This window comes from Nomascus leucogenys, chromosome 3 (genome assembly GCF_006542625.1).
Source record: "Nomascus leucogenys isolate Asia chromosome 3, Asia_NLE_v1, whole genome shotgun sequence".
Taxonomy (NCBI): Eukaryota; Metazoa; Chordata; class Mammalia; order Primates; family Hylobatidae; genus Nomascus; species Nomascus leucogenys.
The window spans coordinates 6,864,764-6,890,726 of NC_044383.1; the positions used below are offsets into that span (position 1 = coordinate 6,864,764).

At 44.2% G+C, this 25,963-nt stretch overlaps 1 protein-coding gene across 3 annotated transcripts in view; it reads left to right on the plus strand.

Annotated features, from left to right (window-relative positions):
* C3H10orf90 (chromosome 3 C10orf90 homolog) overlaps positions 1 to 25,963 on the plus strand; it is a 253,220-nt gene that overhangs the window by 18,613 nt on the left and 208,644 nt on the right. For all 3 annotated transcript variants that reach the window (XM_003277783.4, XM_030805470.1, XM_012505627.2), the window contains exon 2: positions 12,728 to 12,800. In XM_003277783.4, coding sequence (XP_003277831.2) covers positions 12,728 to 12,800 — 73 coding nt within the window. The remainder of the gene's footprint in view (positions 1 to 12,727; positions 12,801 to 25,963) is intronic.

The following is a 25,963-nucleotide window of genomic DNA, read 5'->3' on the forward strand; positions in this document are numbered from 1 at the left end:
TCACACCAGTTAGAATGGCGATTATTAAAAAGTCAGGAAACAACAGGTGCTGGAGAGGATGTGGAGAAATAGGAACACTTTTACACTGTTAGTGGGACTGTAAACTAGTTCAACCATTGTGGAAGTCAGTGTGGCAATTCCTCAAGGATCTAGAACTAGAAATACCATTTGACCCAGCCATCCCATTACTGGGTATATACCCAAAGGATTATAAATCATGCTACTATAAAGACACATGCACACATATGTTTATTGCAGCACTATTAGGAGATATACCTAATGCTAAATGACGAGTTAATGGGTGCAGCACACCAACATGGCACATGTATACATATGTAACAAACCTGCACATTGTGCACATGTACCCTAAAACTTAAAGTATAATAATAATAAATTTAAAAAATAATAAAAAATAAAAATAAAAATAAGGAAAGGGCTAGGGTTAATGGCTCACACTTGTAATCCCAGCATTTTGGGAGGCTGAGGTGGGAGGATCACTTGAGCCCATTCAAGACCAGCCTGGGCAACATAGTGAGACCCCATTTCAATCAATCAGTCAATCAATCAATCCATGAAAACCAAGGAAAATTGTCAGCAATGGTACTAAAATATAAATAATTTTCATTCTATTCTGTAGTCTTTCTCTTGACTTTTTAACAGTGTTTTAAATTTGCTATTTAACTTTGGCTTAAGTAAAAATTAAAATGTTAAATTATTATCACAAATTTTACTGTTCAGCTTTACATTGTGCAATGACAGTTTTAACACAAATACAAAAACCATCTAACTCACAGGGGGATTCACCAAAATGACACAGTTCATGTTTTTTTGTAGCTCATAGATGCATATATGTATTTCATTCAAACCAGAATAATAGAAGTGCTGCAAACATCAACTCAACTGTTTTTAATTTCATTGCTTCCTATAATTTTACCAATATTCTCTGCCCTTTGGCCTGCTGATGAGTGAGGAAAGACTACAAGGAAAGGAACTAGGGTTGCCCTGTCTTTCTCTTCCTTCTGTGTCATCATTTCAGCATAAGTGGCTGGCTATACAGGGAAGTAGCATGAGTAAGACAGATTTTGATAGGGCTACTGGTCACTCATGTTTTTCAGAACATCATTGCCTTCTTTCTGCCTTTGAAGTCAGTCTGGTTCCAATGGGAAGTGGGACCTCATGGCTGTCGGCATTTCAACGTCCTTGTTCTGGGACAGAATGCACTCACCTTGTATTCACTGTGTATCTTCCTGAACTCCCACACCCAGACTTTGTAGGTTCACCCAATGTCAATGGGGTGGTGAGGGAGTGCATGTGCCTCCTCTGCCCCCAGCATGCCCCATAGTCCTGTTGGCTGTCACTTACAAAACACAAGTTCAAAGACAAAGTATTGGTAGCTGGGTGCAGTGGCTCACGCCTGTAATCCTAGCACATTGGGAGGCCGAGGCAGGCAGATCACATGAGGTCAGGAGTTCGAGACCAGCCTGACCAACATGGAGAAACCCTGTCTCTACTAAAAATACAAAAATTAGCCAGGTATGGTGGCACATGCCTGTAATCCCAGCTACTTGGGAGGCTGAGGCAGGAGAATTGTTTGAACCCAGGAGGCGGAGGTTGCAATGAGCCGAGATGGGGCCATTGCACTCTAACCTGGGCAACGACAGTGAAACTCTGTCTCAAAAAAAAAAAAAAAAAAAAAAAAAAAAAGACAAAGTATTAAAATTTTCAAGATGGTGATATCAAAGGCACAGGCCCACAAAGGAAAAAAAATTGATCCATTGGACTTCATACAAATCAAATATTGGATGCATTAAAGGACACTCTCAACAGAATGAAAAGGCAGCCCACCTTTGGATGAACTGTGAGGATATGATGCCAAATGAAATAGTCCAACACAAAGGGACAAACATTGTTGTACTCTGCTTATATGAAGAACCCGGAATTGTCAAATTCACAGAAACAGAATGTAAAATAGAGGCTCCCGGGGGCTGGGAGGAGGAGGAATGGGGAATTATCATTTAATAGGTCCAGAGATGCTGTTCAGGATGATAAAAAAGTTCTGGAGATGGTTAGTGGTGATGGTTGTACAACATTGTGAACGTGCTTAATTGTGAACTTGAAAATGATTTAAATGGTGAATTTTATGTTATGTATATTTTACCACAATTTAAAAAAAATTCAAAATAGTGACATTAAACTGAGCGCATGGCACTTCTGAGTGCTGGCCCCTATGCAGATTCACAGGTCTCACACCCATGAAGCTGGCCCCGCACTTACCTGTGTTTACAGAACACAAAGTATGAATGCCTAGGATGGTTGTCAGTTACAGGTTCTTTTGTTGGACAGTGAGATCCCTGAGGTCAGGTGCATGTCCTATTTCCTGTACTAGTTATATATTTGTTGACTTGAAATTCTAAGCTAAATTGAAGCTTATTCACAATATATTTGTTAAAAATCAGTCTTATTAAGATATAATTTACATACATGATTACTCATATGTTTTTGAAACATACAGTTCATTTTGTTGTGACAAATGGGTACAGTTGAACTCCAGTACCAAATCATGACATAGGCCATTTCCACAAGCCAAAAAGTCTCCTGTGCCCTTTGCACTCAATGCCCTTCCAAGCCCAGTCCTTGGCAGCCACCCGTCTGCTCTCTAAAGCTATAGTGTTGCCTGTTCTGAAATGTCATGTAGCTGAAATCCTGAAGTATGTAGTATTGTGTGGCTGTGATAAATTTCGGTTACAACTTCTAGCATCTTAATTAAATAAATGGTGTTCCACTGAGGCAGCAGAGGAGCAAGGGCTTGGCCTTGATCAGATGAACTTTGATATGAATCCTGACTCTTCCATTCATTAACTCTTCAATTTTTCATAGACTCTTAGCTGCCTCAGTGTCAGTTGCCTCACATGTAAAATGGAGTTACTAAGAGTGATTTCCTCTTGTGCTGCTTTGAGGCTTGAGTAAGTTGTGTATGAAAAGCACTTAGGGAAGCCCTTGGCTCATAATAAGAGCCCAAAAAGTTATTGACAACATCATTATTGATGTTATTATTAATAAGAATAACATTTCTTTGCCTTTAGAATGGATTACAGTAGTACCTTCCTTTGTGAGTTGCCGTGGAGATTACATAATGCCTGTGAAGCATTTAGAATGGTGCCTGGCCCTTGGTAAGCACTCCATGGTGTGGCCGCTACGATTTTTCTGTTATAAAGCCATTAAGGACCAAATTTTGCTAGTGTTCAATAAGCAGAAGTTATCACTTCCCCTAATTCTGAGAAGGTGTGAAAGTCAGCCACACAAAGGACTCCTTTCTGTCAGTCTGGCTGAAAAAAATCACAGAAAGCAATCACCAGTGTAAAATATACCAAATCTGAAGGCCTTGTCCCCCCCAGGCCCAGGGCACGCATGTCATGCAAACAGGTGAGCCAGGAAGCTGGAAATGCCTTTGTTGTTGTTGTTTTTTTTCTTCTTCTTCTTCTTCTTCTTCTTCTTCTTCTTCTTCTTCTTCTTCTTCTTCTTCTTCTTCTTCTTCTTCTTCTTCTTCCTCCTCCTCCTCCTCCTCCTCCTCCTCTTCCTCTTCTTCTTCTTCTGTCTCTGTTGCTTTGAAAGAAGAAAAACAATTGAGTTAAAAGTTAAAGGGTCAAGTGGGCTATTGAATTCTCAGAACTCTCTGAGGTGTTCCAAAGTCAGAGTAACTTCAGTGTATTTCATTTCAAAGTATTTCAAACTGCTCGGGACTCTAATTGGGGGAAAGTAGGAAGTGGTGGTAAACAATTCCTGGGGAAGGACATTTCCACACAGAATGAGAAATGGACTCAGTTCTAGAATCATCAGCTCACATTGTCAAGTACAGCTCATTCTACTGCACTTTATTATACTTTGCAGATATCACATACTTTACAAGTTGAAGGTTTGTGACAGTCTTATTGGGCAAGTCTATCTGTGCTATTCTTCCAAAAGCATGTGCTCACTGGGTGTCTCTGTGTCACATTCTAGAAATTCTCACAATATTTCAAACTTTTTCATTATTATATCTGTTATGGTTATCTGTGATCAATGATCGTTCATGTTACTTTTTTTTTTTTTTTTTTGAGACAGAGTCTTGCTCTGTCGCCAGGCTGGAGTGCAGTGGCACGATCTCAGCCCACTGCAACCTCCGCCTCCTGGGTTCAAGTGATTCCCCTGCCTCAGCCTCCCCAGTAGCTGGGACTACAGGCACGCACCACCATGCCCGGCTAATGCCCAGCTAATTTTTTGCATTTTAGTAGAGACGGGGTTTCACCATGTTGGCCAGGATAGTCTCGATCTCCTGATCTCATGATCCACCCGCCTCAGCCTCCCAAAGTGCTGGGATTACAGGCATGAGCCACTGCGCCCGGCCTCATATTACTATTGTAATTGTCTTGAGGTGCCACAAATTGCACCCAGAAAACATACCAAACTTAATCAAGAAACTGTTCCAACAGCCAGTTGTTCTCTCACCTCTCTCCCTCTCTTAAGCCCTACCTATTTCCTGAGCTACAAAAGTATGAAAATTAGGCTAATTAATAAACTTACAATGGCCTCTGAGTGTTCAAGTGAAAGGAAGCGTTTACGTCTCTTGCTTTTTAAATCAAAAGCTAGAAATGATTATGCCTAGAAATGATTACTTTAGAAATGATTAAGCTTAGTGAGGAAGACATGTCAACAGCCCAGTCAGGCTGAAAGCTGGGCCTCTTGCACCAAACAGTTAGCCAAATTGTGAATGCAAAGGAAAAATTCTTGAAGGAAATTAAAAGTGCTACTCCAGTGAACACACGAATGATAAGAAAGTAAAACAGCCTTATTGCTGATATGGAGAAAGTTTGAGTGGTCTGGATAGAAGATCAATCCAGCCCCAACATTCCCTTAAGCCAAAGCCTAATCCAGCCATAATTCTATGAAGCCTGAGAGAGGTGAGGAAGATACAGAAAAAAAGTTTGAAGCTAGCAGAGGTTGGTTCATGAGGTTTAAAGAAATAAGCTATCTCTATAATATCAAAGTCCACGGTGAAGCAGCAACCCTGATGTAGAAGCTGCTGCAAGTTATCCAGAAAATAACTGATGAAGGTGGCTAAACTAAACAACAGATTTTCAATGGAGACTAAACAGCCTTCTACTGGAAGACGATGCCTTCTAGGACTTTCATAGTTAGTGAGGTAAAGTCAATGCCTGGCTTCCACAGGACAGGCTGACTCTCTTGTTAGGGATAATGAAGCTGGTGACTTAAGTTGAAGCCAATGCTCATTTCCCATTGTGAAGATCCTAGGACCCTTAAGAATAATGCTAAATCTACTCTGTCTGTGCTCTATAAATGGAACAACAAAGCCTGGATCACAGCATATCTATTTACAGCATGGTTTATTGACTATTTTAAGCCCACTGTTAAGACCTGCTGCTTAGAAAAAAAAAAAAAAGATTCCTTTCAAAATATTACTGCTCATTGACAATGTACCCTGTTACCCAAGAGCTCCAATGGAAATGCACAAGAAGATTAATGTTGTTTTCAGGCGTAACACAACATCCATTTTGCAGCCCATAGATCAAGAATTAATTTCAACATTCAAGCCTTATTATTTCAGAAATACATTTCCTAAGGCTATAGCTGCCATAGAGAGTGATTCTGCTGATGAATCTGAGCAAAGCAAATTGATAACCTTCTGGAAAAGATTCACCATTCTAGATGCCATTAGGAACATTCATGATCCATGAAAGGAGGTCAAAATTGCACATTAACAGAAGTTTGGAAGAAGTTGATTCCAACCCTCATGGATGACTTTGAGGGGTTCGAGACTTCAGTGGAGGAAGTAACTAAAGATGTTGTAGAAATAGCAAGAGATCTTGAATTAGAGGTGGAGCCTGAAGATGTGACTGAATTGCTGTAATCTCATGATAAAACTTTAATGGATGAGAAGTCACTTCTTATGAAGGAACAAAGAAAATTGTTTCTTGAGATGGAACTATTCCTGGTGAAGATTCTGTGGACATTGTTGAAATGACAACAAACGACTTAGAATATTCTATAAACTTGTTGATAGAGCAGTGGTGAGGTTTGAGGGGATTGCCTCCAAAGTTGAAAGAAGTTCTACTGCGGGTGAAATGCCTCCAAACAACTTCACATGCTACAGAGAACTGTTTCGCGAAAGGAAGAGTCAATTGATGCAGCAAACTTCATTGTTGTCTTATTTTAAGGAATTGCTACAGCCACTGCAGCCTTCAGCAACCACCACCCTGATCAGCTGGCAGCTGTCAACACCAACGCAAGACCCTCCACCAGAAGAAGATTGCAACTTGTTGAAGGCTCAAATGATGAGCATTTTTGTTTGAGCAGTAAGTATTTTAAAATTAAGGTATGTCTATTTTTTGACATAATACACCTTTAATAGAGTATAATATAGTGTAAACAACATTTCTATGTCCTGGGAAGTCAAAAAATTCATGTGGTTTGCTTTATTGTGATAATCTGCTTTATTGTGGTGGTCTGCAACTGAACCCCCAATATCTCTGAGGTATGCCTGTAAAGAGAAAATGTTACAAATGATAAGAAACATAATAGAACATGCCGAAAGGAATACTTAAGGAATCTGGGGAAATCTACCTCTTTCATATACAAAATAGTTCAGCTAAATTTGACTTGGTAACTGGGTATTTAACATGCCTATATTTTGGAGTCATTCTCCCTTCATGGCTGATGTTTGCATAGAAATCTCCAGCCAAGTGCTTCGTCCTTGCTGCTCTCACTAATACCTGCAAACACACAGGGAGCTGAAGTCACCTGATGGGAAAATGAAGAGTGAACGCTCTGCAGACCACATCTCATTAGACAGCCAGGGGAGGCTGTTTTCCTCCATGTACCTCCAAGAGCAGAAATAGTAGGAATAATATATCCACTTTACATCCTGATTCACCTCATTTTCAGATCAGAACCCCACCAGCCACCACCCTTGAAAACAAAAGTGAAGGAGAAACAAGGAGAGACAGATAGATTGAACTGCGGCATCCTCATTCAGATCCTAACAAGGGAACAATCCTACCATTTGCAATCAGATAAGGGATATTATCTTGGTAATAAAAGGCAATTGAGAATCTAAATGAAAAATCTAATGCTTTTCATGCTGATTTATTTTAGATTAGAAAAAGTTAAACCAGATGTAAACATGAAGAGATGAAGCATGAAGAGGGAATCATGGTAGAGCGATAAATCTGAGTATTGAGTTATTATAGGTGCAGGGTTGCATTAACCAGAAAATACACTGTTGATCCATAAACTGATCTGACATTAATTATTGTTGCAGAAGAGTTCAGAAGACTGAATAAAAACATGCAACGCTGGCAAATATCACTCTTGCATCCAGATTAGCGGTAGAGAGTACGTATCATACCATCCCCACTAGAGTCTGTGCTCACCAACCAATCAGCAGTCCAACCTGGAACCATCCATCGCACGTGCTGTCCGCCCTCTGGTGGAACCTCCTACATCCCTTGGAGGAGACATTCAGATGCTGAAAAGAGATAGTCCTCTTTCCTTTGGACTCCAGTAATGTCTATCTTTATCTTAAAGAGAAGATGCAGCCAAAAATCCACTTTTGGTCTTTGTCTCCTTGGGATCCAAGTAGACTGGGGATGTCTCCTCTGTTTTCTCTGCAAACTATGCACATGTCCAGATAGGCAAAGTTAGTAGGGGAGGGTACTGGCAGCAGGGTTCTGTGTAGACTCTGGGAAATTCTCAGCTGTTTTCTCCCCTCTTCTTTCCTGCTGTGTATAACGTTTCTGTCCCTGTTCTGCTTGCTTAATGGAAAACCCTAACCCAGAAGCTGGCGATGAGTATTCATCAAATGTCCACAGTACTGATTGACATTCCTCCATCTCAAACTCTTGGGATCAGATGTGATTCAACAATAATTTTTTTTTTGGATTTTAAAAAGATAATATTGTGCAACAACTCCATCAGGATCTGAGGTAGAACTCTGTAATTAAGCTTAATTAATAGAATGTATGAATATTCACACTCAATGGAATAAATTAATATAATAAATAACCTTAGGTTAGTTCAGGTAAGGTTTTGCTGTCAGAGTAGTTTGCTACAAACCCAGGGAGAAAAACTCTCGGACTACAGAGCTTTATGCATGTTAGCATTGCAGATTAGGATCCATAGTGAGTACTCAGGTATCTTGAAGGGAGAGTCAGGAAACAACAAAAACAGTAAAATATTTGCTCATTTGAGCCCAGCTATGATGGCAGGACTTGGGAGAACAAGTGAGATGATGTAGGAGTTGCTTTGTAAAGCATTTAGTCTTACATATATGGAAGGTTCTACCATTATTGCACCTACAATATTTAGTCAAAGCTCATGGGAGCACTGCTTCTGGCTGCAGATGGAATTCATAGATCAATGTGATGTTGATGTTACTATTGTCTTAGCAGATACCAGGCTTGACCACAGAATTTCTACAGGGTGCGTCTGGCAGGATTGTACCTGTGAAGTGGCAGGTGGTGGGGGGGGTGTGGAAGGAAGGCTGGACCAGGGTCAGGAGGGCTGGTGTAGGTGACAGAGCCACCATTTTCTTGTTCTTGGACACTTAGGTTTCTTATCCTTTCTGGGCCTGAGTTTTGTCATATATATCTTTAAAAATCTATGTGTCCTAGCCACCATCTTTCAGGGAATTTGGAGAATCAAAATGAAGTCATGTGAATATCAGAGCTTTGCAAGCTGGGGCATTCCACTCTATCAAGGAGTGTCATGATTTTCTTATGGTACTTGATCCTAATCATAGTTTTCTATTCCCTAGGACTGATTCTAATAGCCTGGGTTCCAGTGTGGGGTCCTTTACTCAATTACTAGGGGAGTGTGACTTTGAGCAACTTACTTACCCTCTTTTTGCCTCACTTTCCAGATCCGTAAAGTGGAAATAATAATGATCATGCCTCTGTCACAGAGTTGTTAGATGATCCTGTGAGGATTAATTGCCCTCAATGATAGCTCCTCACGTGACCCCAGGTTTAAATCAGGCCCATGAGTCACTGGGAACAGAGGTGAAAAATGGTTCTTAAATCTTTTTCCCATTGTGTGGCTTTGGTAAACTACTGTTTCCATTCACTAAATAACACCCTAATTGCTTCAGAGACTTAAGGGAGACACAGTCTTGAAAGGACTGAGTTAGGAGTCACTTAATGATCACTCACAAAATAGCAAAGGCTGATCAGGCTCTCCCTCAGAGTAGTAAATAGTAAAAATTGGAGTCAACCTTTGGTTTACTGGGGAAAATATTTCCACTTGTAGAAAGAGTGCCACATAAATCCCAGGCATTGCAGGCCAGAGGCTGGTGTCTCCTGTTAACTCCTAACCTTGATTGGGAACTCTGCCCTTTCCCTCCCTCTCCCCTCCCCTCCCCTCCCCTCCTCTCCCCTGTTTTCCTCCTCCCCACTCCCTCCTGAGCTCCCATTCTATCTTTTCCCTTACTACTTCCTTCCTTCCTTCCATCTTTTCTCCTCTCCTTTCTTTTGCAAACATCCACTGTGTTTCTCATTAACACCCACCGCGGTGCTGGACACCAGAGATGTACAGGTAGGACCTGCTCCCAGCAACCTCTGGGTCTCAGCAGGAGGCAGACCTGGTTGGGTGAGGAGGAATCCATTAGCAAGTGAGGCCAACAACTTTCTTCTCATGGGGGTTATGGTTGAGGGAAGATGCAGACATCGGTTGTAGATTCACCTGCATCAGTGTGTATTTACAAACCAAAGCAAGTGCTCTGAAGGAACAGGAATGCTTCTGCAGGAGCTTATAAATCAGAAACCTGACCTTGGTTTGAAGGCAATGTCAGGAGAGACATGCATGTGGGCAGGTCATGTGAGCCAAGCTCCAGAAGGACCAGGGAGATGTGTTAACGTGTTATGCAAATAGGACAATGCATGCGAGGGCCCTGTGGTGGGTGAGAGTGTAACCAATCAAGGAGATGAGCGGAGCTCACAGGGTGTGTGGCAGGAGAGAGATGCCCAGTGAGTGATGCCACAGAGATGAACAGGGGCACCACCAGGGCCCTCATCGTACTTTACCCTAATGGCAGTGGAAAGTGTTGCTCTTCTGCAGGAAAGGATTACAGTGAGAAACCAGCAGAAAGTAGAGTCCACGCCAAGTCTTTGCAGGATGTTGTGACTGGACTAAGACCTGGGGTCCAGCTGATGAAAGAAGTTCCTGAATCACCCCATCGTTGAAAATTCTTGAATCAATAGTGCCCATAACCTGTAGAACATGGTTCTAGGCTTTGGAGAAGCCAGGCATTTGCAGAACGCTGTGGGTCTTAGTTAATTTGCCATCCATTGTGAATTGCTGGGGGGGGGGATGGGGAGAGAGAGAGAGATCATCTGTGATCCAAACCAAAGCACTTCAGTGTTTGTTACTTAATGGCAAGGCTGGGGCTCTTGACTAACAACTACATGGTGCATCAGGAGATTTTCAAGTGAAAATTAATTCTGTGTTGTCATATCCCAGGTTAGTTAACTTGCTAGACTTGATAGAGTTACATTAAAAATATGCATAACAATCTTTCTTAAAAGAACCACACAAGACAACAACCCAGGAGAGATGAAGCTTAAAATTTCCACTACGCCAGTTTCTCTCTGCATCCCTCCATCTCCAAGACAGCCTCCAGATCTACCTGATTGGTGTGAAGCAGTGGAGAGATAACTTGCTGCTTCTGACAGACTTAAGATTTAAATTATTTTCCAGCCCCATATACAATGTTGCAGCACTTTTATTTCCTTCCCTGAAAATTTTTATGCATTATCCAGTATTTCCCATGGTGCATCTACGCTAAGTCTGAGAAAAAGATATATAGAAGTAGAATGGCTACATAAGTATTGCCAGATATAGTCAAATAGCCAAATAATGATACTTAGTGTCTTAGTCTTCTTTGTGCTGCTGTAACAGAGCATCTGAGACTGTGTAATTTATAAAGAACAGAAACTTACTTCTCACAATTCTGGAGGCTGGGCAGTACAAGATCAAGGTACTTGCATCTGGTAAAAGCCTTCTTGCTTCTTCCTCCCTCCCTCCCTTCCTGTGCATTTTGAAATCCTCAGAAACCTTCCTTTTATTCATTGGTAGAGGTAACCCAGGAGAAAACGGAAGTACGTCCTTATTACAATCTGTAGTTGTTTCTTGGGAGAATGAAGAAATTCCAGGATGTTCCTGATTAAAAAAAAAAAAACATGGCAGAGGAGCAGAAGCGAGCAAGGCCACTCCTATAAGCCCTTTTAAACACAGCAGCATTGATTCATTCGTGAGGCAGAGTCCTCATGACTTAAACACCTCCTGCTAGGCCCCACCCTCAACACTGTTGCACTGGGGATGAAGTTTCCACCGCATGAATTTTGAGGGACACATTTAGACCATAGCACTTAGTAACAACAACATTTGGAACACATTGGCTAAAAGCTAGCGTGTTGGGTCTAACTGGCTCGATCTGATTCCTGGCTCCATCACATCCAGCTAGGTGACCTTGGCCTGTTACTAAACTGAAGCCTTAGCTTTCTGAGCTTTCACAGTGGAGCTAAAAGAAGCATACCTTTCTGAGAGTTGGGAGAATTCAATGAGAGGATGTATGTAAAGTACTGAGCATACATAACCAGTATATGTGAAGTCTCAGTAATTTTCAGCACTTATTAGAATTAATAATCACATGGCTGATAGGTGGTGGCTGAGTTGGGCCATGGGGAGGGGCAGAGATGGTAGAAAATAACTCTCTGGATCTCAGCCCAGGCTAGGTCCGTGTCCCATCCCATTCTTTCTCTTCCACTGTGGGGTCGGGGGGAAGCCAGACTTCTCCCAGACTCCCCTCTGCAACCCCAGAACTGGTTGCCCAGATTCAGGGGATGAGAAGGGGCCGATAATGGGAACGGAACACCGAAAAGTTTAACTCAGCTTCGGGACTGGGACATGAACTGAGGTTCACAATTAGAGCCCAGCTCGTGCTCTAAGACTGTGTTGCCCCTTCAAGTCATGCCAAGATGATGACAGGACCATCAGGACAGTTGCTCTCCAGCTTTGGGGCGAGGTCACAGGATATTCCAAGGGACGATGGGGGTAGGGCAAACCCAGTATGGAGTGAGATGCTCTGGAGTCTCATTAAAGTTAGAAATCAGAGCCAAAATTCTCACCCTCAGCAAACTGCTTTGAGAATAAAATCACAAAAGGAATCTTTACCTTTTGGCAGAAAAAGTCAGCAAAACAGTCATACCTGCAGACAACAGAATAGTGTCCTATACATTCTGCTTATTTTCACTGGGTCCTAAAGGCCTGAAATTGAATGGCTCATAGTTAATCAATTTACCAATATTTATTGAATGTCCAGCTTCAGCCCAGCACCCATTCAGCACTGTGATGGGCCAGAAGAGAAATATTAGATGTGGTTCCTTGATCTGCTAACAAAATCCACGGCAAAGTCAATGTTGGCTGAATTTTTCTAGTTTCCCTTCCTCCCTCCCTCTCTTCCTGTGCATTTTGAAATCCTCAAAAACCTTCGTTTTAGTCATTGATAGAGGTAACCCAGGAGAAAATGGAAGTAAGTCCTCATTACAATCTGTAGCTGTTTTTGGGAGAATTGAGATTCCAGGATGTTCCTGATTAAAAAAATAATGTACATTATTAAAGATTATATATCTGGCAAATCAAAATATGAAATTGGGAAATGTTTCCGTTTATTTTCTAGATCCACAGTCGACTCTTCTCATCCCCCAAAGATCATTCTGCCTGGGAAAGAAATGAAAGTCTTTCGAATGCAGGTAAAGCACTGGGGTCTGCCCAGGCAGGGTTCCCTTTCAAGCCTTTATTTACTCTCTCTCTCTCTCTCTTTTATTTTTATTAATAATGGAATGTACTTTTGAGCCTAGTTTTCCCCCAAACGTGAGATGATAGCTCAGTGGCTCTGCCAATATTTGAAGCTGATTTGAATTTCTAAACAGCCAGGCCGTGAGGCTAAAGGATGCCACAGGCACAGCGGTGACTTCAGGGGTGCCTTTGGAACCTGAGCTCCCTGCAGAGCGTGGAGCATGTGGGTCAGGCCAGCACGCAGCAGGGCTCCATCAGTGATGAGTAATGGGACAAATACGAATATTCTCAGAACAAAGTGGATGAAATTTAAATATAGGCAGGATATGTGCATTCATAAATCATTTTTATAAAGCTTCCATTCTTAGCCACTAAACTGTAAAAACACTAGGTGAGATGGTTACAGTTCATAACTTTTATTAAGTTTGTTAACATAAATGATGTGAAAACCAGCTCCCCTGCCCTACTCTTTGTGAGTGAAATCCTACAGATTTAGTCCAATATTCTGATGGAACTGTAATAAGACTACTGGGTTAATCAAGTATTTCCATTCAGAGACTAACAAAATTCAATTCTAAAAGAATGCTTTAATGTCACAATTTTATGTTTTAATCCTCATTTTAATTTTAATTTATAAATGTGGCAGATGAGCTGCTATAGATGAAAAGTGCATGTGATTATGTGTGTGTTTGTATGTATGTGGATGTGGATATATATGCATGTATGTTTACATGTACACACACATAGACACATTTATATCTTCTCTTCACCACCTGCCTATAGCAAAGATATCAGGGACCTGAATTCCTTTCCATAACTGACACCGTCAACCCAAGACAAAAACATTACTTGAAACAAGCTTTCATATTTAATCCTTTCTGGTAGTTCCGAAGCATAGTGTACAGCTTGTTCTTTTTTTTTTGAGACAGGGTCTCACTCTGTCACCCAGGCTGCAGTGTGGTGGTGCTATCATGACTCACTGCAGCTTTGAACTCCTGGGCTCAAGCGATCCTCCCACTTCAGCCTCCCAAGTAGCTGGGACTACAGGCATGCACCACCATCCCTAGCTAGTTGGTTTTTTTTTTTTTTTTTTTTGGTAGAGAGGACATCTTGCCATGTTGCCTCGCCTGGTCTCAAACTCCTGGGCTCAAGCGACCTGCTCACCTCAGCCTCCCAAAGTGCTGGGGCATGAGCCACTGCACCCAGCCTCCAGCTTTTTAGTAGTGACAGATATTTAGTTTGAACTCTTTGAAAACTTAGCCCAGAAATTGCCTGTAGTGAGACCATGAATCCATTTGGAGACACTTCTTGTGGTCTGAACAGCAAAGGCAGGCTCCCAAAACATGTATGGCTACTTGCATCCCACAGGGAGTTTGGGGACACTGAGAAGAGTGCCATGTTTTCCTCAGAGCACTCAGAGGTGACCGTGAGAACAATGAGACCTGGTGACTTAAATGTGGATGCCTTGGTCCTCTTTATCTTAGGACTGGGCACTTCTACAGTGGATGCATACTGGAGAGGGGCTGAGCACTTTAATGGCTTGGGAATCAAGCCCATGCTGGCCGGAGGCTAGAGGTTAATGGTGCAGGCTGCAGGGAAATTGCTCAAGCAACCCTGGGTTGGGAGGGAGACAGAGCTCTTGGCTTTGTATCTTTTTTTTAGTCTGCCAATATTGTCAAAGTGCTAATTATGGAAGAACACTTAAAGGCAGTCCTAAACCTTGAGTATATTCTAGTAGAAGGCAAGGAGTCAGACCTAAATGGGTTTCACGCTTCCCGGCAGGGCTGATTCTCCAAGGCACCCTCTCATGTTTTCTGTGTCTTCCCGCAAGGTTGTTTCCATCTGTTTAAGAGAAATCGCACTGGGCACTTGTTTAAAATGGTAAGACAGATTTTAATGGAGTTCTGCAGTGGAGGAGGGAGCCCTTTAGTGCAGGACTAAGCTCAGCTCTGAATACAGCAAGGGCATCTGGAGGTTTATGGCCAAAAGGCAGAGTGAGGAACTCAGCTGATGGAAAATTACAAAGAGGAACTTGGTATCTAAGGTGGGGGAAGATGAAAATGATTAGCCATCAAGGGTGGGGGGCATTCTCCCTAAACTGGCTTAGCACGATTCTCTCTAATCCTGGGCTCAGAGGGATTCTCACTAATCCTAAAACTGGGCTTAACAGGCCAAGGGTGAGGCCTAGTCAAGAAGAGGGCCCAGAGGACCCTGGCTGAGGTTCGGTCAAGGAGGGAGTCCAGCTGCACCTTTTCTACAAAAGGTGGGCTAAGCAGCCACCCGTGCCCTCTGGGCTCTCCGTGGCCGGCCTTTCTCCCTCAGGAAAGAACAGGGAGTTTAGCCCAGGACTAGAGCCCTTGTTTCCGTGCTCATCACAAGGGCCTGGGACCAGGACGAAGTCTTTCTTAGCCCTCTCAGTGGCTTTGGGAAACCCAGAGAACAGAGTTTTAGGTCAAACTCTGGGTTTGGAGACCAGAAACCCACCATTGTAGACAAAGGGAAACTGTTGTAAGGAAACCAGTGAACTTCATGGGAGGGCGAGGCACTGGGGTGCAGAAAGACAGGAACCAAGGTTGCTGCTTGGGCCCTGGCAGCAACAGCGTGCGGACCCTCACCTGGAACTGCTGGGTCAGGCGCCACGCTGACCCGACCCTCAGTCAGGAGGCAAGATCAGATATTAGATGCACAACTTCCAGAGACCCAATCCTGGGGGTGATGAGCTAGTGGGGCAATGTTCTAGAAGGAATCCGTGGGCCAGGCATATATCTCAAAAGGCATAAGTAGGCCTGTAGAATCTTGAAGTTGCTGGAATACACTATCTGATCCAAGTGCTAGGAAGACAACTCTGTTGTGATATTCCAGGTGGCAGGTAATGTGGGTTTAGCTGGGGCAGTGGCTGTGGTGGCTAGAACTTTTGGAGCCCTAGAAATTCGTCAAATTATTTACATGCTGTTGGGATAAGGGAAAAGTTAAAGATGTTCCTGGATAGATAGTGCTGTCATTCATAAGGTAGGGAACTCAGGATCCAGGAGGCTTCTGGGGTTAGCGGGGTGCTGGTGGGAGGATCCTGAGTTTGTGGTGTTTGGAAACTCTACGTGTGAGAGGTCGGTGTGACTTCATCGGCTCCAGATGCTCAGGAAGCAGCTGGCAGTGTGGCATAGAGATCAAGAGACAGGTCAGGGTTTTGTAAATCTTGATATCATCATGGTGTACATGAGGGTGGTATAAGAAACCATGAGAATGGCTGAGATTACAGCAGGAGAGAAGATATGAGTTGGGAAGAGGTTGGAGCTGCAAAACCAGGAGGAACCACATGTGTGGGGTGGGAAGAGGAGCACTGTCCTGAAAACCACAGAGCAGACATCAGGGTTTTGTCTTTTTTTTTTTTTTTTTTTTTTTGAGACGGAGTCTCACTCTGTCACCCAGGCTGGAGTGCAGTGGCGTGGTCTCGGCTTACTGCAAGCTCCACCTCCCGGGTTCATGTCATTCTCCTGCCTCAGCCTCCTGAGTAGCTGGGACTACAGGTGCCCGCCACCACGCCCGGCTAACTTTTGTATTTTTAGTAGAGACGGGGTTTCACCGTGTTAGCCAGGATGGCCTCTATGTCGTGACCTCGTGATCCACCCGCCTCAGCCTCCCAAAGTGCTGGGATTGCAGGCATGAGCCACCGTGCCCGGCCTTGTCTTTTAAATTGAAGTATGTAGTGCCAGCGTTGACCTTGCCATCAATTAGCGATTCGTCTTTGGAAGGGTCCTTCCACTTCCTCATTTCTTGGTTTGCTCTTAGACAAGGGTGCTTTTGGATGCTGTGATCTTTACGAAGCTGCTCCAAACTTCAATGATGCAGGTGGTAGCCTCCAGCAGCAGCTCTATCAGTGGGGTATTTGTTCCAAACAGGGTGCATAGAGCCCAAGCAGGAAATCAGAATTGAATGTCATCTCTGAATTTTCATTTTTGCATCCTTCATTTTCACAACGAAGCTATTCACCTCCTCAGTCACTGGAAATTCCAGAACTGGGAAGGGTGGGGAGTTGATTTCTTATAGTTAAATTGTCCTCCTGGCAGGGCCTTTGAAATATGTTGGCCTGTGTAAAAGGTTAGTTTACTATGATTAATAGGATCTGAACACGAAAGGAGAAAACAAATGTAGGAAGGGTGACTATTCTGTCCAAACTCACATCTGCTTTTAAAATCAGAGAGAGGTAAAAAGTCCCTTTCAGATCGCCATTCTGCATGTTACAAAAAGATTTTGTAACATTTCCCTGTCACTGTGCTACCTGTCTGCTGATGGGACTGCTTAGTCTATGGATTGAGGGCGATTGGAAGTCAGGTGTCTAGTTCAGCCATTTCTGGGGAAATCATTTAGGGGAAATGTAAATAGAGAGGGAAATGATGAAGGTCACTTGGAACTTTTAATGACTAACTCACTTGGTTTAGGGAAAAAGGCGGGGGCGGATGGCAGGGGGCATGGAATTTTCTCCCCCCTGATCGATTCAACCTGAACTTTACAACCTTCAGTTTTTAAACTTTGATTGATGTGTGGGATAAAGTAATTATATTTCACTTAAAACTTGAGGATGATTGTTCTTTTATTCCAGACTTTACAAAAGCAGTGATTTGCTTCCTTCATAACAATAGCTTCTATTTCATTAGTACTGAATTAAACCATTAGTTGCCCCAATAAACCCCATACCCTTCATCATGATTCAAGGAAGGGTTGTTCTAGAATCCCTTAAAAACATCCCAGAACCTGGTGTGAGTTACACTTATTTTCTCTCCCAGAAGAAGCCACTTGTAAATGCAGCTTCTCTGTTAACAAGGTATAGAAGGGACACCACATTCCTCTGTTTACTTTCCCTGAAACACCTGGTTTTTAAGAAGGCTCTAATTTTTGGAATTTCAGTGTGTGGTTTATCTTTTGATACAGAAACTGTTTCATTGTACCTCACTCCATCTGCCTCCTTCTTATAGATTCCTCCCTGCCCCTGGGAGAATCCATGTATTTAACAGTTTATAAGAGTATCTCCAATCAATGCAACTTCTCCAGTCAAAAATCACCATCAGTCCCCAGAGGACAAAATATAAGCTCCTTGGAATAGCATTTAGTGCCTTTCCCCCTCACAGTCGATTTATCCTTCTGGGTTTTTCTCCAGGTCCATGGCCTTGCAAGCGCTCTGCACCCAGCTCTTGCCTATCTCTATCCTTGTCCAGAGACTCTTCTGTCTGAAAACACTTCTATACGTTTCTGTTGATAAAACCCTTTCATTTGACTGAAGCTTGATTCGACCTGCCCCACCCCACCCCCGGTCTCTCCAGGGCATTTTGTCAATTGCACAACCACAACCACAATCCTTTCAGGTGACCTTGCTGACTCATCCTTTTTCCCTCCAGGACTGTGGGCTCTGAGTGTAGGGACCTTATTTTCTCATCTCTATGTTTCCAAGCTCAGGGATCAGCAGGGAGAAGTGGTTCAATAGATCGAATGGCATCATTTGTATGAAGAAGCTATTGGAGCCATTTCTCCTTCAGAGGCTCTCACTTCATGGCAAGCCTGCGGAGCAGGGTGGGATTCAGCGTGTGAGTGGCTGAGAACCCCACGGGGAAAACATCTGCCTTTCCGCTCTTCAAGAGCTTTGAGCAACAGACTCCTGACCTGCTCCTCAGCTTCCCTGGTCGAGAGGGACAGAGGCTCCCCCAGAAGTGGCTTGGATGGGGTCTGCTTGGTGTTTACTTCAGCTAGCATCCACCCTGCCGTGCACAGCAGCGGTGGAAAAAGGCAGCATTGCTTTTCTGATCACTGGAGAATAAAACACGTTTACTCCTGCTTCCTGTGGAGGACATAAGGAGATGCATTTGAGTCTGTTGTGCCTGCTTGGGTAGGATGTTATTAGAGAGAAAATAGACCAACTGGCCCTTGCCACTGGGGCTGCGTGACACCTGTGTGTCCTCTTATGAAGAGCCGCTGTGCTTCTGTGCCATCCACGATTCTGCTTCGTGGCTCCCTGGGCCTTGACCCCCAATTTTGCTGCAATCACCCAAAAATAGTGCAATAAGCAACTCTTTCCCCCCCGTATGAGTTTCTGCCTCTAATTTTGCCTTTGCCTATCACCTGGTAACATAATCTAATTTAAAAAATAATTGGTAAAATACTGTACTATGAAAAGAGCTCAACTGCAGATTTCGCAGTCTGTATAGCTTTGTGTCAGACAGAAATGCATCAGCCAGATTTTACAGCTTCCTCTCAAAGGTATGAATGCTCAGTTACTGCCTCTTGTGTACCAAGGCAGTTGGCAACAAGACTTCATCCAGATGTGAGGAAATCAGACATTGGGGTGGACATGTGGGGGACATTCCAGGAGGCCCTATGTCTCATTCTCAGAAGAGTGGAATGAGGAGACCTACCCATGATTTCAATGAATTCCCCTCTGAAGTGTTTGAGCCCTTCCACCTCGCCATGGGCGTCAGAGTGGGCATCTTTGGGCATTGGTATCCTGATCTGAATAAAGGAGCCAGATCTGAGAGACAGGCGTCTGGCACTGGTTTTTGGTTTTGCTTGGAAGGAGCACCTCCTGGGGAAATATCAATAGGAGGCCTGAGTATGATGGCCCAGCAGCAATCCCACATCATGCGCCATGGAGATGAGATTTTCCTGCAACCACAGAGCAGGATAAATAGCTTTGGGTTGGCAGCAGTTGTCAACTGGAGGGGTGCATCTGAATCACCGATCAAGCCTACAACGGAAATAGGTCTCCAGGCCTCACCCAGGCCTGTAGCATCAGAGCCTACAGGTGTGGAGCCCAAGAAGTTGTCATGAGCATCCCTGTGAAAACCACCACTCAGGGTCTTTTGGAGTTTGCTGGATTTTTAAGAAAGATGTAATATTTGCTCATCCAAGAGATTGTCATTCCCGCATGTCTAAGAGTTACTCAGCATAAAGTTATTCCATAAACGGCTGTTTTAATGGCTTCCTCTTCACCCTGATGGTGAGGGAAGGATTGCTGCTCTAGTGTGATGGAAATACCCACACATGATACCCAGCACTGGACAGTTGAGGTCAACAGCTGTTTATTAGCCACATATGCTCATAGCTCCAGGGAGGAGGGCTCCGTGCGTCCTGGAGGGCTGCGTGAGGAACCGTGTGAACACGTCTGGTCTGTGGGAGGCAGGCTTTGTAGTAAAAAGAGGGCGGGGTAATCTTGGGTTCCTGTGATTCCGTGATAAGGAGGGCTGTTTGGCGGGGGGAGGTTATCTGAGGGAGCAGCATGGGAGAGGAACTATGATAGGCCATCCAAGGCCCTCATCATTTTCCCCAGATGTCAAGGCACCCGTCATACTGGACCTCGATGTTAGGCCTTTCACCAGGAAGGCCTGGTAGGGGGAGAGAGAAGATGTAGAGGAGTGGGCAGAATGAGACCAGCTGGGACCCGGGGATCTAGAAGGTGTGACAGGAAGTTGTGACTTGGCTCCTAGCGGTGTGGTGAGAGGCACGTGTGGACACCAACCAGGCAAGAGGCAGTGTCAGGGGTGCAGCAAGAGGACACAGAGTCCTCAGAGGAGGCACATTTGGGTGACTGGGAATGTGGGGTGGGGATACAGTGGAAAGAGGTGGCGCCCAGGTCCCACACACATCCCTGGCTCATGACCAGCCCCATGACCTCCTGAGGTCCCAGGATCGGGCAGAGGAATCAGATCCAAGTCATGAATTCACTTCCCAGAGCAATGCAGAAATCTGAGTTCTAGACTGGGCCTAGGGAGGCAGGGGGGCCCAGTGAACCCCAACCTAGAGCCCACTATCACTCTGAACTCAGAAATGCTGTTCCATGTCAGCAACGGCACCGCCGTTGTCAGCCATGCCGGAAACCTGGAGTCTTTCTGCCTTCCCTCACTCCAATGTCCAACCATGACTAAGTCCCTCTGATTTGCTTCCTCATCATCTTTGGGGCCCAACGTCTTCTCTCTAGACACTGACATGCTGGCCTGGACTCCTGCAATAGCCCATCTGTACCTTCCTCACTCTCATCTCCACCTACAGCCAGAATGACCTGCTCAGACCACACCACCCCTTCTTAAGACCCTTCCATGCCTTCCAGTTGTCTTGGAATAAGGACCATTTTTATTGTGGTGCAAAAGGCCCCGAGGCCCTGGGTCCTGCACCCTGCACTCCATCTCCTTCCCTCTCTGTCCCACCCTCTGCCGCCATGTGCCTCCTGCTTTGGGATCCCTGCCCATGCCGGTGGATTCCATCCTGCTAAGTGGCCATGACCCTCACTGACCTGACCTGTAGCCCCTTACCTGCATGTCCTCTGGAAGCCAGCCCAATGTCATGACCAATCAGTGGTGTCCACCTTTCTCTCCCCTGCTGTGCCTGTTGCAGTCATGCTTTCAGGTTGATTTGGATTTGGTGAATACTTGCTCCTCCATCCAAACTACAAACTCCACAAGAGCAAGGGCCTGTCTGATTTTGCTTGCCAGTCTCAGTGCTGTGCCTAAGCACTCAATAACCCCCTGGCGGGGGAATGGGCTGGCTGGTGGGAGGTAGGAGCTGAGTCTAGGATGAAGTCTGGGTGGGGCATGGAGACAGGGAATCAGGCCCATCTCCAAGGCAGACAACAATAGGACTTTGAGACGACACAGAGTGCATGTCCCCTTGTGTCTGCTTTCTACTCACCACACTGAATCAATCTGCCCTCCTCCTGGCATCAGCCTCCTCCTCTTCCTCTGACTCCATCAGCCTGTCTCCTGCTGGTGTTGCCTGGCCCCAGAACAAGAACCCTAACCTCTGTAGAAGTCCGAGTTGGGCTTATGCATTATTTTTGGTGTGACTTTAGGCTCCTTTAAAGAAAGAAGTTTATTTGTTTCGACTTCCTTATTAATTGTTAGTTGCGTATCAAGAGCGCCCCCCAAGAGAAAAATAATACTTACAAATAATTACTGGAAGTCACACACTCCTTCCGAGGGCTGTATATTATCAGGAAAACACTGCACAGAGAAGGCATGTTCCCGAACTCTTGTGGTCCCCGCTGTGCAGAATGCTACTTGTTTTGGTGAAATATTGTTAATAAGGCGTGGAGAGAATAGACTTGGTTATGAGCTAAAGTGTTATTTTTTTTTTAGTGGCTTTTGCTCGGTTGGCTATCTAAGGAAAGGATTTCTAAAAAAGAAAAAAGCATATAAACAAATGCAATGTAAATTGAAAGTGACGCAAGGAATTAAATGTATTTTTGAAGCTTATTGTGTTATTTAATATAATGGTCATGTTAATATCCAGCTTCCCAGCAGAAAAGGAATATTTATCTGGCAGCTGAAGTGTGGCAGAGCCAGAGGAGACAAGGACAGGTGGAGTGAAGCAATTGCCAAACGAAACACAATTATTTGTCCTCTCATTACACACCTATGACTTTTCACGGCTTATTTTGTATCTCGGTAAAAATGTCAGTGTTGGTCATGAGACCATTATCATACAGCATGTTTTTTTTGGAACGAATTACCTCCTAACCTGCTTGCTTCTCTCTTCTTTTTCAACCGTGAGTCTCTCTCTTTCTCTCTGTGTGTGGTACACTGATAACTTGCCCTTAACTCCCCTTGGTGAAATGCGGTAGGCAGGAAGGCCCACGCCTGGCTGAGACACAGCTTGTAACATGTGTGAGGGGTCATTGTTATCAAAAACAGAAAATTAGGGCCAATGATCCCTTTCCAGCTTCCAAGGGGGTGGGGGGGGGTACAAGGATGTCACGTGTCCTGCTGCAAATTGTATTCCTGTGTTTGAGCAGAAGACAGGTAAGGTCTGGCTTCTTGTTCAAAGGTGTCATTGTTCTTAAAAGAGCCCTGGCTTCATGTCACATGCCTACCTTGGGTACATGAGGAGACCTTATGATTATACCAGAACCTTCTCCCTTTAGGCTGGTATTTGACAATGCCACCGTTTGACCTCTGTGCTGAGGAGAGAGCTCCTGAATAACACTGTAAGAGATTCAGCTGTGAAGTGTCTGTGTCTCTCAAACTACCTTGACCATTTAGAGTGAGTACAGATCACAGAGGGCTGAGTTTCCCTAAAGCAGTTTATATTTTTAAATGGAAATCTTTCTGAAAAGAAAATCTTATGGGAGGCCAGGTTATAAAACAGATTAAAGTGGAGGAGCTCTGGCTGAAGGAGGGTGGTGAGCACCCCTGCCAGGTGGACCTGCTCCCCTGAGCAGTTAGAGACATTCCATAGTGTGTCAAACATGATTTGAAAACTACTGTCCCCAGGCCTGGGAGGGGAGTGCAGACCATTTGAGTGACATTGATTGCTTTCTCACTGAATATTGAGATTGCACCTCGTTAATCTGGAGCCCCATGGAAGGAGCAGGTTATCACTGTGGTGGTCCTTTTTAACCCAGAGCCAGGCCCCGCTTCTTTATTGATCTGCACTCCAGTTCCTAAATCCTGAGCCCACTCTATTTTATGGCTCCCACGAATGTGATTATCTTGGTGCCCTTAAGCCACAGCTGATATTTTGGGCTCTTCGAGGGTGGAATGGTTCCTGGCCCCTCTTCTCCCCGCCCCCCGCATGCCTTGAATGGAGAAGAGGTGGTAGACGTGTGCTCTGGATTTTAACTGGAAGATGGGAAGAAGCAATAATCTGTAATAGGACAGTGCTTTGGAATTTTCTTCCTTTTCTGGTATTAAATAGCTTTATTTTAATGACCCTCAGCTTATAGTTTCTTTTAGATCCTTCATGCCAGTGCTGGCAGGAGTTCCAGCTACCAACTCATCTCTGAATGTGGCGTTCACTAATGTCTTGTGTGTGCTTAAGCTTGATTTGTTCTTTTTATGAGACTTAGGAAACAATCTATGAGGGTGATTAAACATTGAGACAGGCAGCCTGGGGGGGTTGGCCAAGCCTTGTTCTTGGACAGCTTTGAAAACGGGAAACAGTTTTCAAGGGAAGTCGGGGACTTCCCTTCCAGAAAGCTGCACTGTGTGATGAAGTTTGGGAATGCGGGTTCTTAGCTTGGGGTTCCCAGAGGACGGATTAAAATTTGTGTCAAAGTATACTGTTCTTTTCTTAGGAGATAAGATTGAGAGTCAGTGTCTGGGTGAAAACAGGAGGCTTTGGAAAATCCCAGCTCTTCCACAGTTCATGCTGTAACCATGAACAACTTAATTAATTTCTGAGACTCAGTTTTACAATTTGTAAGTGAAAATGATAGTACCTACCTTGCATTGTTTTTATGAGGCGTAGTTGTAATAGATATAAGACACTCGTCATAATCTCTTTTTTATTACTGTGGTAAGAATACTTAACATGAAATCTACCCTCTTAGTAGATTTTTTTAAGTGTACAATACACTATTGCTGACTCTAGGTGCAATGTTGTACAGTGGATCTCTAGAGCTGATTCATATTGCTGGACTGAAACTTCATGCTCATTGATTATTAAGTCCTTATGTTTCCCTGCCTCCCAGCTCTGGTAACCACCTTTTTTTGATTCTATGAATTCTGCTATTTTAGATACCTCATATCAGTGGAGTAATACAGTATTGGTCCTTTTGTGTCTGGCTTTGTTCACTTAGCACAATGTCTTCAAGGTTCATTCATGTTGTAATGGGATTTCCTTCTTTTTAAAAACTGAATAGTATTGTTTTGTGCCTATACACCTCATTTTCTTTATCCATTCACATATCGATGGACACTCAGGTTGATTCCATATCTTGGACACTGGGAACAGTGCTACAATAAACATGGGAGTGCAGATATTTGTTTGAGAATCTGATTTTAATCGTTTTGGATATACACCTAGAAGTGGGATTGCTGGATCATATGGTAGTTTTATTTTTAATTTTTTAAGGAAACTCCACATTGTTTTCCATAGTGGCTGCAACATTCTACATTCCCACCAACAGTGTGCAAATGTTCCAATTCCTCTGCTTCTTCGCCAAAACTTATCTTTTGTTCTTTTTTGATAACAGCCATTCTGACAGGTGCGAAGTGATATCTCATTGTAGTTTTGTTTAGAATTTCCCTGATGAGTAATGACTAATTCTAATCATTAATTTTTAGATTAGCAGCGCATGATATCAACCTCTCCACCTGCCAAAAGATACAGATGCTTACAGATGTGTCCATGTAATTATTTTCTTTTCTGAAGCATTATGTTTCCTGCGTGTTGAGGGAAGCAGAGAGGTTGGGAAGAGGGAAATAGAATGAGCACTGGGGTGGGTCTCACAGAAGGGAAGGACAACCTGTTGGATGACCTGAGAGCTCTGAGCCTGCCATCCCAGGAAGTTAGGCACCTCCCCATTTGCTAGTGACATGCACAGTTGGAGCCCATCCCCACGCCTGGCTTCTTCTTTATTCCTGCAGCCTCATCCTACAGGAGGGGCCACTCTTCTCCCAGCTTGCCACAGAGCCTCCTTCCCCAAATCTTTCTGGGCCAGGAGCCCTGCAATGGCCAGCTTTGTCCTTGGCCTTGGCCGTGTTCATCAGGCCATCCCATTGGGTGGATCAGGCCTGTCTCCTGGCCTGTAATGCACAGCGGGTCAGCAAGGGCTGGTGACCTCACGGCTCCTGTGTGCTGCTCCACCTCAGACAGATACTGCCAGACGTTCTCCAAGACATCATGTAGCCCTGGGATGTCCTAGGCCTCCCCTTCCGCATCATTTCTTGCCCATCAGCAAAATTCCTGCCTCATAGGTCTTTGGGCAGTTGATGGAGGGAGGATGGAAAATGCCTGCAGAACCTGGACATCACCCCCTTCCAGGCAGTTTTATCACCTGGTTGGCAGGGATAGGGGGCATGTCTGGATGATGGCAGAAGGTGCCATGTAGATCCAGAAGTGCCATTTTGTCAGAGGACCTGGCATGGGCTTGGGTATGAACAGCCATGGGATTCAGGTATCTGTTGCCACAGTGCCAATAAACAAAGCATCTTCCAACTCAGTGGCTTATGGAACAACAAGCATTTCTTTAGCTCTCAGGGCTGCAGGTCGGCACTTTTGGTGTTCTGCTCTCACTGGGCCCGCTTGTGGGGTCAGTGAGCTGTCAGCTGGGGTGATGGCTCTGCTCACTCAGGCTCATCTAAAAATGTTCACAAGGTGAAGGCTGGGGCCAAGCACAGAAAAGAAAATGCATAAGTTC